Source organism: Leopardus geoffroyi, chromosome E1 (genome assembly GCF_018350155.1).
Source record: "Leopardus geoffroyi isolate Oge1 chromosome E1, O.geoffroyi_Oge1_pat1.0, whole genome shotgun sequence".
Lineage (NCBI taxonomy): Eukaryota > Metazoa > Chordata > Mammalia > Carnivora > Felidae > Leopardus > Leopardus geoffroyi.
The window spans coordinates 49,535,736-49,553,700 of NC_059330.1; the positions used below are offsets into that span (position 1 = coordinate 49,535,736).

Genomic DNA, 17,965 nt, shown 5'->3' on the forward strand with positions numbered 1-17,965 from the left:
GAGGGATGCGTTGATGTTCTCAGTTTGAAACTTGGGGAATGGGAATGAGGGGCGTGCACTTATTGAAGAATGGGGTCCAGGTAAGGATGGGGATGGGCACTGTGATCAAAGAATGAATTCGGACATTTCCAGATCCAGGGGGAATAAACAAATGAGAGACCCAGGTCATCCCCGGAGTTGAAAAGATCAAACATCCATTAAGTGAAGGCTCTCTAAGGAGAGACAGCAAGCGATTAAGGGTGGAGAAGATAACCATTAGAGACCGCTCTCTAGTAGGACGATGGCTTGGAAGTGAAAACTGGGGCTCAGGGGCATTTTTGAGTGAAGGTTGGAGGGAAGAAGCGATGTCCAGGGACGAAAGCTGAGTGTCCCTTAAGGTGAGGTTCTTGGGAAGAGAACTTGCGGGGAAAGGTGGAGGTTCGAGGAAACAGGCTTAACGATGGACTAGGGTTTTTCCTGGGTTCCTTGCAGGAAGCTGGTGTGTATATGGAGTGGAGAGCGTGGGGCGAACCTGGGGAAGAAATCAACTGAGTTGGATCCGGAGGTGGGTGGGCTTGTTTGGACGCCCACCCTTGAAGGGAGAGGGGATGGTGATTAGGTCGGCTTTTGTCCTTGGCAGCCCTAGGACACTGGGACACAAAGGGGCTGTAGAGGGGTGGGCCAGGGGATCCTCTGCGTTCACATGCAACTTCTCAGGGCTGAAGGGGCTTCAGGGATCAGAGCTCCCTCCCGCCACCTTCCCACAGGAGACCCCCTGAGGCCCAGAGAGGTCAACCGGCCTACCCAAGACCACACAGCTAATTCAGTCCCAACGCCCGCCCGCACCTTTTTTCTACATGTCTCCGGCACAAGCCTTTGGGCCTTTTCAGCACCAGCGAAGCACCAAGCGAGGCATCCCTGGGTGGACAGAAACCCTGCCGGGGTCGCCCGGCCCCCGCCTACGCGCCGCCCGCCACCTGCGATTCGCGGTCGCGGCCCGCGCGGAGGCCGCTGCAGGCGCCGCGGCCAAAGAAGGGAAAGTCCAGAGGGTGACGGCACGGGGGCGCGCGCCCAGGCTGTGCGTCAACCTGCGGCCACGGCTGACTTATTTTGGACCCGGCCGGTTACACGGGCCACGCCGAGGACGCTCCTCAAACCCAAGGTCCCCAGCACGCGCCACCCAGGCAACCGCGGCCGCGTGACACGATGTCCAGCGGGCCCCCCCCACCCCCGCCCCAGCTGCCCCGGGGGCGGCCCTTGAGGGGCCATCGGGGGGCCGGGGGACAGAAAGCGACCGTGGGGACTGACTTTGACGCCTCGTGACCCCTTGCCGACCGCCCCCACTCGCAGAGAGGGGGACCGCGACCCCTCATCTGACGTGGGCTCCGCGCCTGCGAGACAGCCTCACGCTACGGGGCGTGGCGTGCGACGTGGGGGCGTGGCAGGGCGTGGAGCGCGCGCGAAGGGGCGTGGCGCTGCGGAGCGGTGCGTGGTGCGATGGGCGGGGCGTTGCGCCGGGTTGGTTGCGGGGGGGCGGAAGGCGTGGCACGGCGACGGGCGCGTCGTGCTGGCGCGCCGTAGCGGCCGAGGGAGGCGGGCGGTGTTTAGGCCCGGCCGGGTGAGGGTCGTGCGGTGGAAACGTCAGATCCGGGCCGTGGCCTCCCGGGCTGGGATCCTGGTTGGAGGGGACGGGGGACGGTCGCGGTGGGTGGGAAGGGATGAGGCTGTGGGCGAGGCCGCTGCGGCGGAAGCAGGGGAAGACAGCGGGGGCGGGGGCGTCTCCTGGGAGCGAGGCCTGGCCTCTGCGGAGGCTTCCTCCGGGGCGGGCGGAAAGTCGAAGCGAGAGTCCCCGGGGGATCCCCCCACCCCACCCCGGCCAGCGACCTGGTTGCGGTTGCTTTGGGGCCCAGCCCAAGGTGCGGGTTGCTATAGCAACCAGCTGGGGTAACCAACTTGTCCAGGTTTGCGCAGGATGTGCTGGCTTTGGCACTCAGCACTGCAGGCCTCCAGCCCGCTGAAGCGATCCTATTCGGCCTCCCGCGGCTCCGGCCAGAGGAGACCTGGGAGGCCGGCCGAAGGCCGACCTTTCACACTGCCTTTTCAATATTAGGGTGAAGGCGCCCCGCACAGCACTTTCTCGGCCAGGCCCAAGCATGCCAGTTCTTGTAAGGCAAAGACTTCAATGGGAGCCTTCCTCCTTAAAGGTAGGTAGAATACAGAAGGGCACATTTTGTTTGGTATCTTGTCCTGTAGACGTGGAACTTCAGCCCAGTTGTGGAGCAGCGAGGACGAGCGTCTGCACATATCGGAGCTTTGACAAGAGTGACCTCTGTTTGAGAATTTCTTCCACACTCTGGAACCCCAGGATTCTGGTGTCCAACCAGAACGGACGTTAGCTGAAAATTTCCCATCAATTGTCAATCACTAAACTGGAAAAATCCAGATAATTAGAAAATATGGGGGCGCCTGGGTGGCTCAGTTGGTTAAGCATCCAACTTCGGCTCAGGGCATGATCTCACTCTGTGCGTTTGAGCCCGGCCTGGGACTCTGTGCTGACAGCTCAGAGCCTGGAGTCTGCTTCAGATTCTGTGTCTCCCTCTCTCTGCCCGTCCCCTGTTCACTCTCTCTCTCTCTCTCTCTCAAAAATAAAGATTTTTAAAAATTTTTTAAAAATAAAAGCAACTATGATAGGTTCCAGACAGCGAAGTTTAATTTTTTTTTTCCTTTTCTAACTCAAAAAGCCCTGTGGTGAAGCAGCTGTTTGACACACTCAGAAGGAAGGATGACAGCTATACAGAGGAACACGATGTGAATGGAAGAGACCTGTCATTGTGAGTCTGGCTTTTGATTAGTCACCTGGTGTCTTCCCCAGGGTGACATGACTTTGAGGCAGTAAACTTCAGTGACTGAGATCTATTAGGAGCCTGCAGTTAAATTACAGAAATGGGCAGGATTTACATCAGTTCTCTTTTTTGTGTGGTCTGGAACATCTCTGACTCACCTTGGAAAGGCTGAGTATTTTTCATGTGGCCCTGATGACTCAGTTTGTAATATTGTTACCCAAATGACAGAAGGAAGTAGGCAATCAGGTCATTCTCTTACGGTTTTTATAACGGGAGCAGGTTCTTTAAGAGAAGAAGGGATGAATTTCATGATTTCTCTTTTCACTTTTTCAGATCCTCTCCCCAGAAAACTGATTGGAAATGGGAGGGGGGGAAAACCCCGTTGTTTGGTGTGAATTAAAAAAAAAGCAATCCGTTTTTCCATTCTAGGGAGAGAGTATACATGCAGGTGGAGGGTAGGTAGATTAAAGTCACCTGTATGGATATGCATTGTATATTTGATTCCTTGTGTTTTTCTGGTAGATGGAAACAGTACGGCACTCTGAACATACACTAAAAACAGCTCTCATCTCGGAGAACCCAAGGCTTGTGTCGCAGTATGAGAAGTTAGATGCCGGGGAAAGGCGTTTGCTGAACGAAGCCTTCAAGCCAGACCATGATCTCTTCGGACCCATTACCTTGCATTCGCAGTCGGATTGGATCATCTCCCATCCTGAGGCTCCCCAAGACTTTGAACAGTTTTTCAGTGATCCTTACAGAAAGGCACCGTCTCCAGACAAACGCAGTATTTATATACAGTGCATTGGTGTGCATCGGTAACAGGCTGGATTTGTTTGGTTTGCAATGGGGCTGTCGCCAGGGACAGCCTGGGTTGCTGATATCATTTAAGTGGGCAGCTTTTATGATCTTTTTTAAAAAAAAAAACTTTTTTTTAATGTTTATTTACTTTTTGAGGCGGGGGGGGGGGGGGTGCAGAGGCAGAGAGAGAGGGCGACACAGAATCCAAAGGAGGCTCCAGGCTCTGAGCTGTCAGCACAGAGCCCAACGCGGGGCTCGAACTCACGAACTGCAAGATCATGACCTGAGCCGAAGTCGGATGCTCAACCGACTGAGCCACCCAGGTGCCCCATGATCATTTCTGACATTCATCACAGTGGTGGAAGTGTTGTACCCTAATTGCCTTAAAAGAGGACATTTTGTTTCTAATTCATATTCACATCAATGAGTGATAGAGGTTTATTAAAGATTTAGAGTCCCATTTGCTTCTAATTTCAGATTTCTAATTAGAGACTGAGGTAAAGACTGAATGGTTTGGGGTGCCTGGGTGGCACAGTTGAGCGTCCGACTTCGGCTCAGGTCATGATCTCAGGGTCTGTGAGTTCAAGCCCCGCGTCAGGCTCTGTGCTGACAGCTCAGAGCCTGGAGCCTGTTTCGGATTCTGTGTCTCCCTCTCTCTCTGACCCTCCCCCATTCATGCTCTGCCTCTCTCTGTCTCAAAAAAATGAATAAAGGTTAAAAAAAAAAAAAAAAAAGACTGAATGTTTTAATCATCTTCGAGTCTGACTTTACATGTTCTTCCACCTTACAGGCTCTCTAGGCAACACCAGAATTATCAGTGAAGAATATATTAAATGGCTCAAGGGTTACTGTGAAGCATTTTTCTACGGCTTAACAGTGAAACTCCTAGAACCAGTTCCTGTCTCTGCCACGAGGTGTTCCTTTAGAGTCAATGATAACACACAAAACCTACAAATTCACGCAGGTAAATTAAAACAGCTTTACAATTTGAACTGAGTACAGGAGATCTATACATAGGTGTATACGGAGAGACATGTATGGATGTACGTATCTCACACACGCATCCCTTTTTAAATAGGGCACATCCTGAAGTTCTTAAAAAAGAAGAAACCTGAAGACGCCTTCTGTATTGTGGGAATAACGATGATTGATCTTTACCCAAGAGACTCCTGGAATTTTGTCTTTGGACAGGCCTCTTTGACAGATGGTACTCCTTTTTGACATTATTGGTAAAAATATCCTCAACTTGAGAATACTGGAAGATGTTGATAGAGGGGAAAAGTTCCAGCCAGTTATAATTTTGGTACTACAGGCTGTATGGTATTTCTGGAGCATCATGCTGGTGTGGGAAATGTGCTGTGGATAGATTCTGATGACCTGGGTCCCTGGCCCTGTCAGCCATTCACTACCTATGTGACCTTGAGGCCAATAATACCGATTTTTTTTTTAAGTTTATTTATTTATTTTGTGGGGGAAGGAGCAGAGGGAGAGAGAGAATCCCCAGTAGACCCCACACTGTCAGCATAGGGCCTGATGTGGGGCTTGAACTCAGGAACCGTGAGATCGTGACCTGAGCCAAAGTCGAGAGCCGGAGGCTTAACTGACTAAGCCACCCAGGCGCCCCTGACAATACCTATTTCAGAGAGCCCTTTTGCGATGGGTTACCTAACAGTGCTGATACATAAACAGTGTGGATACATAAACTGTATACATATGCCTGGCATATATATAAGGCGTTCAGCACGGCAGACAGTAGGTGTCCGAAACTGGGTAGCAAGGTGAATGAAGTCCAGTAAGGATGTTTGAACTGTCATTAACGTAAGTGAAAGTCTTGCTAATTGCTTTTCAATTCTTAGTTCTCTCACATAGACAGGAAACTATAGGCTGATGTACAGGTGTATGCTTCTTGTCCTGTGTCTCATGACGTCTTGTTATTTTATTTTTGTAAAAAAGTCGACTCCAGGTTTGGATTTAAGATGTGGTCACCTTGACTCATCAGGGATTCTGCATGGTGATACTGGGGGTAGGAAAGGATCTGGAAGCAAATCCTATTTTTGCCCGATTTTTTTTTCTTCTTCCCTTCTGTCCACTTCTTTCTTCCGCACCCCTCCCTTTTTTGCTGTCATTTCTCTACCTTCGTCCCCTAGGATCTGACAAGTTGGAGGGGGACAGTCCAATGCACTAAGGGGAGTGGTTGTCTGTTAGCAATGTGGGGGTGGGGAACAGGGACTGTACCTATTCTGAGTTCCAGTTTGTGGACTGTCTAGGTGTTCTTGGTCTTTAACAAATGTTTCTTTGTTAGGTATCTCCATCTCTGACACATTGATCGGGTCGGGGGGACCCAGGGCACCACAGAACCTGTTCTTCCCCCTTACTCCTTCATGGGGGTTTCTCCATTTACATTTCTATGGCGCCCCCTCCCCAGTCAGCATACTCTCCTGGAGACTCTGGTCACTGCTGTCTTTCTGACTTTTGTATGAGCTGTCTTTCTATCAGAAGTAAATTTTTACGAGCTAAATTTTTATGTCCCCTTTTATTATTTACCTGACAGAGACAGAAACCTTAAAAATTTAAAACAATTTATCTGGACATTGCCAGCTGATTCATCTTATGCATTTCAAGAGGGCAGGAGGCATTTTCCCAAAATGTTTCTACTTTAACCACCCCCCCCCCACCCTCCCTTTAAAAAAAATTTTTTTTTAGTGTTTATTTATTGAGAGAACCAGAGACAGAGCACACGCGTGTGCATGAGCGGGGGAGGGGGCAGAGAGAGAGAGACACACACACACACAATCCGGCAGGCTCCAGGCTCCGGGCTCCCAGCTGTCAGCACCAGAGCCTGACACAGGGCTCGAACTCACCAACAGGAGCCAGGAGCCGCCTGAGCCACCCAGGCAGCCCACCCCTCACCCCCTTTTTAAGTAAGTTTCTTAACTGCTGCATGGCCTCAGAGAAGATACAGGCTTGCAGGACTGATCGGCCAGGCAGTGAGACAGTATCTTGCTACAAGTGACTGTTCTCTCCAAGTTTACGAAGATGGGGATTTTAAAACGGAGAAATATTTAATTACTAAAGAAAATAACCTTCCATTTGTAGGATTATCAGGAGGAGTGTTCTCGCTAGAGGTATTATAATGAAATATGCTCACACTTCCTTGGCAAGAGGACAGAGGAGGTCAGCCGTGACATGAATAGATTTAGTGTTTTCTTAACTTTCAGAATGCGCTCTTTCTCCCTCTCTCTCTCTCTCTCTCTCTCTCTCTCTAAATATCAAATACGAGGTGACATTTTCCAAGGGTGGGGTGAGGAGCATTCTCTTTGGATCAGGTTGGATTGGACAAACTTACTGTGAATTCATTTCTTTGACAGAAAAAAAAAATCCTTATTACTTTCAAGTAACAACTGAAAGAGACAAAAGTGATCATGTCAACAAGTGCCGTCATAAAGCCGTGCCCTTTAGAACGAGCTGTGCAGCAAAGCCTGTTCTCCACCTGTGCAGAGGTGGTTGCTACGAGCCTCAGGGTAACAGGAAGTCAGTTACGAGGGTGTTTATTCTGGTCACCTGACAGCAGCCACATAGTACAGTTGTGTTGTGAGCGAGGAAGGGCAGGAGGGGAGAGGGTCTGTCTCTAGGCGTGGTCTCGGGCATGGTCTCCAAGCATCAGGGCAGTCGCACGGCGGTTTTCCTCAGCCTGGTACCAGGGACATCCAGGAACTCTCCCCGACACACAGGACCTAGAGATCTGTTTATTGTGTTCTTTTTTTAAAGTTTATTTATTTATTTTGAGACAGAGACAGAGCACGAGCTGATAAGGGGCAGAGAGAGAAGGAGAGAGGATTCCAACCAGGTTCCATGCTGTGAGCGCATAGCCCGACTAGGGGCTCGATCCCACAAACCGTGAGATCGTGAGCTGAGCCAAAACCAAGAGTCACACGGTTAACCGGCTGAGCCACCCAAGTGCCCACGTTTATCGTGTTCTTAAAGAGGAAAGTTGGGGCGCCTGGGTGGCGCAGTCAGTTAAGCGTCTGACCCTTGGTTTCGGCTCAGGTCGTGATGCCACAGTCCGTGAGATCGAGCCCCGCCTTGGGCTCTGTGCTGACGGTGTGGAGCCTGCTTGGGATTCCGTCTGTCCTCTTCTGCCTGCCCCTCCTCCGCGTGCTCTGTCTCTGTTGCTCTAAAAAGAAATAAATTAACTTAAAAAAAAAATAAGAGTGAGGTCATGGGTGTGTGTTGTCCATTTTTCATCGTTCCTCTTGGAGTACTTGGTTTGGACTGTTCTGGGGAGAAAAAAAAAGACTTCTTCCGTGGGGAACAAAAACCTCTGGAACTCCCGATTTCTCGAGAATTTGAGCCTCGAGCCCCTTGTGTTTTATAGGGCGGGGCAAATTGGACAGCAGCCGCAGACTTGGGTAGGGCAACCCCGGGGCCGACGGCCACCTCCGTCTTGGCAAACCTCCAGCACATGAGACCATGGGAACATGGGAGCGCCGACGAGACGCCCGGGCGGGCTCTCCTTGTTGGTTTGTCCTTCAGGAATCTTGCTCCCCTCTTCTTTCTGCTTGTCCTCCTTTTGTAGGTGTGGGGATATTCAGCTTTGCCAGGTATGGCAGTGATTTTTATAGCTCCCGCTACGAAGGCAGAGTGAGCAAGCTGCAGAAAGCATCCTCGAGTGACTATGCAGTTTTCGATAACTATTACACTCCTCAAGTGACCAGTGTTCTGCTGCTTCGTTCCTGTAAGGTGAGTTGTTGAAAAAAAAAAAAAAAAATCCAACAGGAGTATTTTTTAAAGAGCTCTTCCCCCCTCCCATGTTTATTTATTTGTTTTTGAGAGAGAGACAGAGAGACAGAATCCCAAGCAGGCTCCACGCTGCCAGCGCAGAGCCCGACGAGAGGCTCGAACTCACGAAACTGTGAGATGGGGACTTGAGCCGAGATCAGGTCGGACGCTTAACCAGCTGAGCCACGCAGGCGCCCCAGAGAGCTGTTAGTTCCCTAAATTGTATGTCAGCAGTCCTTAAGGTAATATGACAAATGAATTTGTATCATTCGTATGCTTTTGATGGACATCGTGTTTGCCTGAAATTACCGATAAAAACAATTTAAATGGATACCTTGATAGTGACATTTACAGTATCTGTGCTGGAATTATGCCCTGTTAGTTATGTACAGCCTCAGTTATGTACAGCCCCACATCCTCACCACTAGTTCAATTCCAGAAGTCTGGTATGAGTAAGTAACTGACTCTTTGAAGTTGTGGTCATCAAGAAAAGCCGCTCTTGGAGGGCCTCTGCTGGCAGGTGTCTTGAGAATGGTTTCCTCTTGGGCCCCAGGCTACCCTCTACTGAGGTTAGCTCCACTGACAGCTCCTGATTAATCTCCCCAACTCGTGCTCTTTGGAGAGCCTGTTTCCTGATTTTTCCCCTTTTCCTTAGCCGGAGACATAGGCATTTCCTGCAGCTGGGAAGTTCTTTCTTCATTCCTAGCCACCTCTTCAGGTTTGAGAGCTACACTGCCTGGAACAGTGTTTTCCGAGTGTGTACCCTGCATCAGCATCCGCTGGTGTGCTCGTTAACGTGGAGACGGGAGCCCCCTTCCTTCCAAACCTACCGACTCAGCATCCCTGGGAGAAAGGACCCAGAATCTGAATCGTAACAAGTGTCCCACTTGTTTGGAGCATGGCTCTCAGGCTGGGATGATCTTGCCCCCCCGGGGACTTTTTGGCAATGTCTAGAGACGTTTCTGGTTGGCACAGTTGAGTAGAGGCTGTGGATGGTGCTAAGTACCCTACAGTGCACAGGACTGCTGTTCCCCCCCCCCCGCCCCGTACACAAGAATGATCCTACCCAATACATCAGGGGTCTCAAGGCTGGGCAACCTGGCTGCAGGTATACTTAAGAAATTAAGTCTAGGAAGGAAGGCAGTGTAAGTAGGGAAATGAAGGATTAAGTTTGGGGGCAGGTTGAAGTTTTGGTGATGATGGTAAGGGAGTTGCCTCCCCTACCCTTGTTTCTTGGAAAAGCAAGAAAAAGAAGGAAGGGCTAACCCACTGATGATGGTGGCGCCATAAAGCTTTGATGTGAATGTCTTGCAGACTTTAACCCACGAGATCGGACACATATTTGGACTCCGACACTGCCAGTGGCTCGCATGCCTAATGCAGGGCTCCAACCACTTGGAAGAAGCCGACCGGCGCCCGCTCAACCTTTGCCCCATCTGTTTACGCAAGTTGCAGTGTGCCATTGGCTTCAACATAATAGAAAGATACAAAGTAAATGAGGGGAAGAACAAAAGGGGGAAGTGGTTATATAAGTAGCAAACTACCATTTTCTATTAGGCCCTTCTCTGGAGCTATAATTTATCAGAGGAAATTAGTGCAAAGATAAGCAGGAAGCTGTGGTTACAAAAAAAGAAAACCCTGCAAAGAAATCTCATTAAAAACTGCCTTGCCCCTGAGAGCCTTACACTTGTCGTTGAGTGAGAAATGGTGAAGGAGGGAATCTGTACTTCCCATTCCCTAAGGCCAGGAGAGCTTGACTTGTCGCAGAACAGTAAACGTTGATGCGTGCGGCCCAGTTCATGTCTGACAACTACATAAAACGCACAGAGATGGTTTCTCTTTCCAAATGTGGGACAGGGGTATGCAATTCACTGGGAGGAGAGGATGGGTTTCTTTAAGAAGGAAGAGGGGAGGTACCGAATCTCAGGATGCATGTGCGCGTAGGTGTGTCCACACGTGCCCACGAACGTGTCAGTGGCCATCGCGGGACTCCTGGTGGGAGGGACCCCGCGTGCAGGTGGCTTTACGTACGTGCGTCCACCTGCGCCTCTGTGCTCGCTTGCAGACGTGCCCGCTTCCGCATCGGGTTAAAAGCACGCGCCCGGTGCCCCGTGGGACATCTGGCGAGCCGAGGAAAGCCTACCCCTCCCGCCCAGCAAAAACCCGTGAGGGGTGTCTTTCTCTCTGGTCTTCCCCACCCACCCCCCTGCCCCGGGCACACGCTGACCATCACTCGTAATCCTAGCGTGTGCGTTGGAGGTAAACGCTCTTTCCCCCAGTGTTGTTTCATGTGCACAAACATCTTTATCAAACGGAACATCTCCCTGGGGCAACTGAAGTCACTGATTGCGATAACGTGATTTTGAAGGCCGTGTTTTTCTCTAGCCTAAAACCGTCTTGCTCCGATTTGTTAAAACGTGCGTCTGGTTTGTGTTTTTCAAGGCGCTGGTGAGGTGGATCGAGGACGAGTCGGACAGCCCCGGAGTCAGTACGAAGCGCAGTCGTGAGGGTACCGTGGATTTACCGAAACCCGTGGACGCCTTTAAGGAATGGAAAGAGTGGATAATAAAATGCCTTGCTGTTGTCCAAAAATAAGGACCTTCACTTCACATAGGAGTAATTACAATAAACATTTGCAGACTCTGCTTTCATTTGGACGGAGTACTTCGTTAGAGTAAACTGTTTACCGATTCTGCCCGGTGTCAGGTAACAGGATGGAACCTTCTTGAAAGCACCCGAACTTTGAAATGAGGCTTATTTTTTTTAATGTTTATTTATTTTGAGAGAGAGAGAGAGACACTGTGTGCGAGTGGGGGAAAGGCAGGAAGAGAGAGAATCCCAAGCAGGCTGCATGCTGTCAGCGTAGAGCCCGACACGGGACTCGAACTCACAAACCGTGAGATCATGAGGCAGACCTGAGCTGACATCGAGAGCCGGACGCTGAAATGACTGAGCCACCCAGGCACCCCATTTTAGCATTGTGAATGATAGGAACTATAAACTCCTCTGTCTTGATAGCCTGGCCTGTGGTAGGGAGCACATCCTTTCCATTCTTCAAATATGCTTAGGTCTCGAGACAGCCGGGACTAGCAGATAAGTAAGTAAATATTCTAAAAACTGCTGCCTGTGTCCTGAGAACGGATTTCCAAGGCACATCATTTCCGGGGGCAGACGCTTGGTTCGTTTCCTGGAGGAGGGACTCCCTCCTTTGCACCCAGGCCGGTCAGCTGCTCTACTCGATTCCTTGCCTGTGGCCTCTCCTTCCCAGACGGGGGCTGCCTGCTCTCCTTTGATTCCTTGCTGGTTGTCAGCGTGAGCCTCAAGGACGCAATGGCACACTTGGGTTTTCGGCAGCTTATCAAATGTGACCTCCTGGGGCACCTGGCTGGCTCAGTTAAGCGGCTTGGTTTGGGCTCATGATCTCAACGTTTGTGGGCTCCAGCCCTGTGTCGGGCTCCTCGCTGACAGTGCAGAGCCTGCTTGGGATAGTCTCTCTCTCTGACCCTCCCCTGCTCGAATTCTCTCTTGCGCAAAATACATAAACATAAAATAGAATGTGACTTCTCACTAGTGACAAGTGAAGATAGTGGAACGTGTACTACAACAGACATAGGATTTGTGAGGGGTCTTGCTCATAATTTGCTACAACGGCCCTTAGGTTTGTGAGTGTTGCACTTTGCCTGTAGGCTCAGAGCAGGTGTCGGGTTTATTCCCACAATAGTATCTCCCTCCCTTCTTTGCACTGGGAAGTGTTTCCTTGAGTAGGGGGAGGCCGTGATGCGGTTACCTGTTGGCCCATGATGGCCTGCAGGGCTGGGAACGTCAGCTGGATTTCCTCAGTGGGGAACAGGTTGAAAACCACAGACTTGACACGTCTCCTCTGAGAGATCAATGTATCCTGGAAACCTAGAAATTATGTCAGATCATTTAACTGAATGCTGGTGAGGAGACTGCATTTCTCATGTTCCCATCTTAACCTCAAGGGTAACACTTCTGGGTAATTAAACATTTTGATCTTTTGACCCTAAATTTTTTCGCTGTTATTTATTATAGTGTGATTTAAAGCACATTTTATAACTGCATCAATGGTTTTCCTGGCTACAATTCATTTTCTTACTTGATTAAAGCTCATAAGGTCATTTAGAAAATGGTGATTTATGTTGAAACTAATTGGAGAGTGGGGCGCCTGGGTGGCTCAGTTGGTTAAGCACTGGACTTTGGCTCAAGTCATGATCTCATGGTTTGTGGCTTGGAGCCCCACTTCGGGCTCTGTGCTGACAGCTTGGAGCCTGGAGCCTGCTTCAGGTTCTGTCGCCCTCTCTCTGCCCCTCCCCTGCTCATGCTCTGCCTCTCTCTCTCTCTCTCTCTCTCTCTCAAGAATAAGACATTAAAAAAATTTTAAACTAATTGGAGAGAGAACGCTTGGTCATTCTAATATGAAAAGACAGTTAAAGGGAGCACGGACTTTTACCGGTTGTTACGGGTTTTATTTCCTCCTTGAAAAATGTACTACTGTCCGGTCTGTTCAGTTTTCCTCTGTTTACCTACAAGGTCGGGACGGGTTTAGTGCTGTAGGTCAGCAAGAATTACAAACCTACAAATTCAGATTTGGCTAGGTGTGTCATTTAGGGGTTGCAGTTATTTGGAGAAGATATAAAATCCATTTGTACCTACCTTGCACTGACCAGGAAAAAAGTCTTCTAGTAAAGAATCCAATCGTTCAGTCCTTTAAAAGTTGGGCAAATTTCATGTGACAGGGACTTATTCGGCGATCATCAATTAAGTGTATAGTATCGCATTGTACTTTTAAATTTTTTTTTTTTAACATTTATTTATTTTTGAGACAGAGAGAGACAGAGCATGAACAGGGGAGGGGCAGAGAGAGAGGGAGACACAGAATCCGAAACAGGCTCCAGGCTCCGAGCTGTCAGCACAGAGCCCGACGTGGGGCTCGAACTCACGGACCCCGAGATCGTGACCTGAGCCGAAGTCGGACGCCTAACCGACCAAGCCACCCAGGCGCCCCCGCATTGTACTTTTAGACGGTTTCCCAGCGTTAAATTTAAAAATAGAATTTGTTGACTGCAAGGAAATTGTACGTACTACGAATAAATCTTGTTTTGCGAAACGATTTGCACTCACTAACACACACAAATCCAGAGTTTGCTTTGCCAATGCCGAACGAACAAGGTAAGAGTAAAGAGAATGGATTTGTTCGCCGTCTAAACGCAGTTCTAGAAATCAGTGCATCTGAAATGCTGTTCACGTTGTCGCCTGAGTGACTAGCAGTCTCTCTGGTCAAGAGAAGGATTAAGTGTCGACAGGTTAGTCCGGAAAGCTTTGTAACGGTGACGGCTGGACAGAAGAACGTGGCCTCGTCCGGCCGGTCCTCTGGAGCCCGCGGGCCCCCGGGCGCGAGCCGCGTCTCCTTTCCGCACCCCGGGGTGCCGCGCCGGGTGGCTGGGGGGGCACAGGTGGTGGCCGCGGGCCGCGACGGCGCTGCACCCCCCGCCCCTCCCCCAGGCGGCGCTGTCCCGTCCGCAACCCGAACGGCGGCGCCGTTCCACCCCGTAACCCCCCGGCGGCGCTGTCCGGTTCCCCGACCCGCGCCGCGCCCCGCCCCGCCCCGCCCCGCCCCGCCGCCGCGAGCTCGCGCGGCGCGTCCCCAACCCGCGCCCCCGGCCGTCCCCGCGCGCCCCCGGCCCGCAGCGAGGCCTCCTGGGAGTGGGGGCGCAGCAGCCGCGGGAAGGCCGGCGGATCGGCGCGGCGGGCGGCGGCGGAGCCGTGAGTGCGAGCGAGCGAGCGGGCTCGGGGGCGCGTGTGCGCGGCGCCGGCGCTCGGAGGCCGCGTGGGCGCCCCTCGCGCGGTTCTGGGGACCAGCGAGAGCGGCACCGTCCAGTGCGCGTAGAGCGCGGGCCCCGGGTGTCACCTTGCCGTGCCTGGGAGGCACGTGAGCACGTGCACAAGGGGGCACGTGGACTGAGGTTGGAGCGCACAGTTTAGCCCAGTGCATCCCCGATATTACCGTTGCAACCCGTCCTCGGCCTGAAAAAGAACCTTCTCTTCTCGTCCTGGGTGGCCGCATCTCCGCCCCGGAGGCCACGCTGCACGTGCTCCCCGGGGCTCCGCGCGGCTCGGGGCTCGTGGCTGTAGATTAGGGCGGGTTTCTGCGCAAAGACGCACCTGCGAGGCGGCACCAGGAGGAACGAACGGGAAAGGCTGTTTCAGGGGAAGCGTCGCGCGGGGTTCTTCCGGGGTGTGAACACTGCTAAGGGCCTTCGCGTTCGGTATTGACCGGCCCGCAGGTCTGGCTGTTCCCTTCCGTGGCATTGGTTTTGGTTTTGGTTGTTTACCCCCTCCCGTTACCAAGGGCCTGGCATGGCCTTTAAACGTGCTTTTATGCTTGGAATGCGGAATCGTCAAGTGTTAGTAATAACGTGCATGCTGTTCAGTTCACACGTGATGAAACAAGGCCGCAGTAGCTAAGTAAACTTGTGCACGGTAGCACCCGTGGCAAAGACAAAACGGGTCCAGATCTCCCTCATTTCGAATTCTGCTTTGTTTTCCCTCTGCCGCATGACCTCGTAAGAAGTAAAATACCACAAGCCAGAAACCTAACCGATTTTTTCCCCCAGATTGTTTATAGAAGGGGTTGTAAAAGATTAAACTTTCTTTCAACCCCTTTTCTATTTGAGTGGGGCCATCTGGGGTTGCTCAAAGTCAGAGAAATCAGTCCGTGCACTTTGTCTTAGCACCAAAAAAAAAAAAAAAAGATTCAGTATCCAGAAAAGCCCTTGCTCCCGAGGAGGCATTTAAAAACAAAAACAAAAACAAAAAAAAGTCATCATAAAAAAAAAGTCTACTGGAAAATAGGTTAAGTTAAAATCTGCTCCAGCAGTATTGTGAAAACTCAGGCTTCCATCGGCCTACCTACCCTCCTGGTAATTTCTTCCCACTGTTTAGTCTCCGACGGACCTACGTTTTTCCCCTTAAGCTGATTCACCCTTGTAGAGCTCCTCCTGCTGGACCATTGGAGACTTAGCTCTTGGGCCACTGGGTTTGGATCCCAGGGCTTTCAGTGTCCCAGGGCCACCCAGCTTCTTTGCAGCGACACCAGACTGTCTTGAGCTGTAACTGTCAATAGATGGCTTTTTTTTTTTTCCCCCTTGAAAAAGCCAGTGGGGGAAAATGAAAGAAAGAAAAAGCCGATGCAAAAGGAAGAACTCATTTGTTCGTTCAACAGTATTTTGGGAGCCCCACCTACCACATGCCAGGCCCTACTCACAGCCTTGGGAATCGAGCAGCGCACAAAACACCTGCTACCATCATGTACCAAGGGAGGAGACATAGTGAATGAGGGAAAACAAATACTTTTTATAACTTTTCTTTCAGGGTAAAGAGTAGAAACAAGGACTGTGTTGGGTAGGATGGTCAGGAATGCCTCCGCAGGAACACTTGGAGGAGACCAAATTGAAGGGTGTGCCAGGGAAAGGGAACAATTGATGCTAAGGTAAGAGGCTGGTGTTTCCAAGGAACAGTTCGAAGGCCAGTGCTAGAGTAGCAGGAGCGAGGGAGGAAACAGTAGCAGCAGGCAGTGCATGAAGAACCCATTGTTGAGGATTTAAGGTTTTTAAATGTGATCGTGTCTGATTTGTGCCTTGAAAGGATTATTGTGGGGCGCCTGGGTGACTCAGTCGGTTGAGCGTCAGACTCTTGATTTTGGCTCAGGTCGTGATCCCAGGGTCGTGGGATCGAGCCCCACATTGAGCTCAGTGCTGAGTGTGGGGCCTGCTTGGGATTCTCTCTCTCTCTCTCTCTCTCTCTCTCTCTCTCTCTTTCTCTCCCTCCCCTACCCCCTCCTTCCCTCCTTTCCTCTGTCCCCCCCCCCACTCCCATGCACTCTCAAAAAAAAAAAAAAAAGTATTGTAAGGCTTCTATATGGAAATTTAAAGCAGGAAAATTAAAACAAAAGTGGAATTGGGCAAACCAGTTAGAAGATTATTGCAGTAATCCAGCTAAGATGCTGTTGGCTTAGATCAGGGGTCCTGGTAGAGTTGGCAAAAGCAGGTTCTGGCTATATTTAGAAAGTAAAGCCAATAGGATTTGGGGAGGAGCAGGTTTGGGGAGGAGGGTCAGGGGTTCCACTGAGGACATGTGAAGGTGCAAATGCCTGGTTGGTATCAGGTGCGGTCACACAGGTGTGCGTGAGTCTGGACCTCAGCTGCAAAGGCAGATCTTAGAACAGGAGTTGTCGGTGTTAGGAAGGAACTTACGGCTTTGGTTGAACTCTAGGGGTGACGTTGCTAGGATAGTTGACGGGCTTTTCTTTTCTTGAGTTGCTGGAAAGTTCTATAAAGAATATAAATACGTGGCCACAACGTGTATCTTCTCTGCATAATATTCGCTGGACTCTATTTAAAAAGCCTTTACAGATAAAGTGTTCTGGGATATCACTTTTGCTCTCCATTTTTCCCTCTAGGAAATCCGTAGTCACTGAAGTAATTTTGGTTTGGATGTGAGAGTTTCTCTTCCAGGAAAAGCCAAGTTGCTTGAACTTGTCACTTTTCTGGTTTTGCACCCTCAGGGAGTCCTTACAAAAGCCGAACACCAGGGGGAGCTAGTGTCCTTACTTATACAAAGGCTGGCCCACCTGTCGGGAGATTGTAGCCCTCATTTATTTGATTTATTTGATTAACATGTGCATGTGTAACATGTACACCAAAAACGAGGACAGCTTCTCTTTTCTCCATGCAACTGCTGCTTATAGGATTGACCTTTTAGCACAGAACATGTCGGAATTGTCTTTAAATTGGTCGTTTCAAGCAATGCTCATAACCAAAGGCAATAGTATCTGAACTTTGAATCCCTATTAGTGAGTCTGATATCTGGGAGCTTTTTACAATAAGCATTCGTGATTATATCTGATTTAGGATATTTGAGAAAGAGTACAAAAATCTAAATGTAATGTAAATACCTCTGGGTGATTTGAATGGATAGCAGGCCATGGGAGCCCGGACTTAGGATCTATATTTTCTCTTCTGTTTCCGTATCACCAGGCATTAAGCCAAAGGAAAGGCAAATAAATGCACATAGGCTACATTACACATTATGGAAGTACAAAACTGATACCTTTGTTTAAAGGTTTGGAGCCACTGTATCCATTAAGGATACATTTGGAAGGATACATTAGGGATGCATTTGTCTGAAAAGAGACATGATCTTCATTCATTTTTACCTCTGAAATAATTTTACTTTTGGGGAGGGAAGTAGTCTTCATTTATACTGGACCGTTATTAAGTCGACAAGGTTAAAGCAGAATCTCTTTAATCCCAGGAAATGGAAACCTGTAATTAACATGCTATCAGCTGTTTGATCTTTCCTATCTTTGGCACCCATGATCTAAAAGCCACTTTGACCACAGTGATCCTTTCCTGTCAGTCCCGACGTTCCTCTTCACTGACCATTCCAGTGTGGCGGATGCGAATGGGGCAGGGGGTCAGAGACCACAGTCCACGGGCCGAAATCCAGTCAATCCACTGCCTGTTTTTCTGTCCAGATCGCAGGCT

The 17,965-nt window shown here is 50.2% G+C and overlaps 2 protein-coding genes across 9 annotated transcripts in view; both read left to right on the top strand.

Moving 5' to 3' along the window:
* The first annotated feature begins 1,491 nt into the window (after window positions 1-1,491).
* On the top strand, window positions 1,492-12,428 carry AMZ2 (archaelysin family metallopeptidase 2). 5 transcript variants are annotated; one of them, XM_045489524.1, is made up of 9 exons: window positions 1,492-1,597; window positions 2,090-2,183; window positions 2,721-2,810; window positions 3,345-3,627; window positions 4,411-4,584; window positions 4,699-4,827; window positions 8,197-8,360; window positions 9,714-9,890; window positions 10,842-12,428. In XM_045489524.1, exons 4-9 carry the CDS (start codon window positions 3,345-3,347, stop codon window positions 10,992-10,994), a joined length of 1,080 nt encoding a protein of 359 aa, XP_045345480.1. In that variant the 5' UTR covers window positions 1,492-1,597; window positions 2,090-2,183; window positions 2,721-2,810; the 3' UTR covers window positions 10,995-12,428. The 5 variants fall into 5 exon arrangements, with proteins under 5 accessions (XP_045345480.1, XP_045345479.1, XP_045345478.1 ...); XM_045489523.1 differs by having other exon boundaries at window positions 1,549-1,657; XM_045489522.1 differs by lacking the exon at window positions 1,492-1,597 and adding an exon at window positions 1,612-1,683.
* A 1,657-nt stretch (window positions 12,429-14,085) lies between these two features.
* Window positions 14,086-17,965, top strand: part of ARSG (arylsulfatase G) — a 109,341-nt gene continuing 105,461 nt past the window's right edge. For all 4 annotated transcript variants that reach the window (XM_045489530.1, XM_045489531.1, XM_045489532.1 and 1 more), the window contains exon 1: window positions 14,086-14,183. The gene's annotated coding sequence lies outside the window, so the exon portion shown is untranslated. The remainder of the gene's footprint in view (window positions 14,184-17,965) is intronic.

Bases quoted from the DNA above. Each gene is read 5' to 3' on its own strand.
- AMZ2 (XM_045489524.1), top strand. From the start codon at position 3,345: ATGGAAACAGTACGGCACTCTGAACATACACTAAAAACAGCTCTCATC. The intron at 4,585-4,698 runs GTAAATTAAAAC...CTTTTTAAATAG, and splicing joins AAACCTACAAATTCACGCAG to GGCACATCCTGAAGTTCTTA. The intron at 4,828-8,196 runs GTACTCCTTTTT...CTCCTTTTGTAG, and splicing joins ACAGGCCTCTTTGACAGATG to GTGTGGGGATATTCAGCTTT.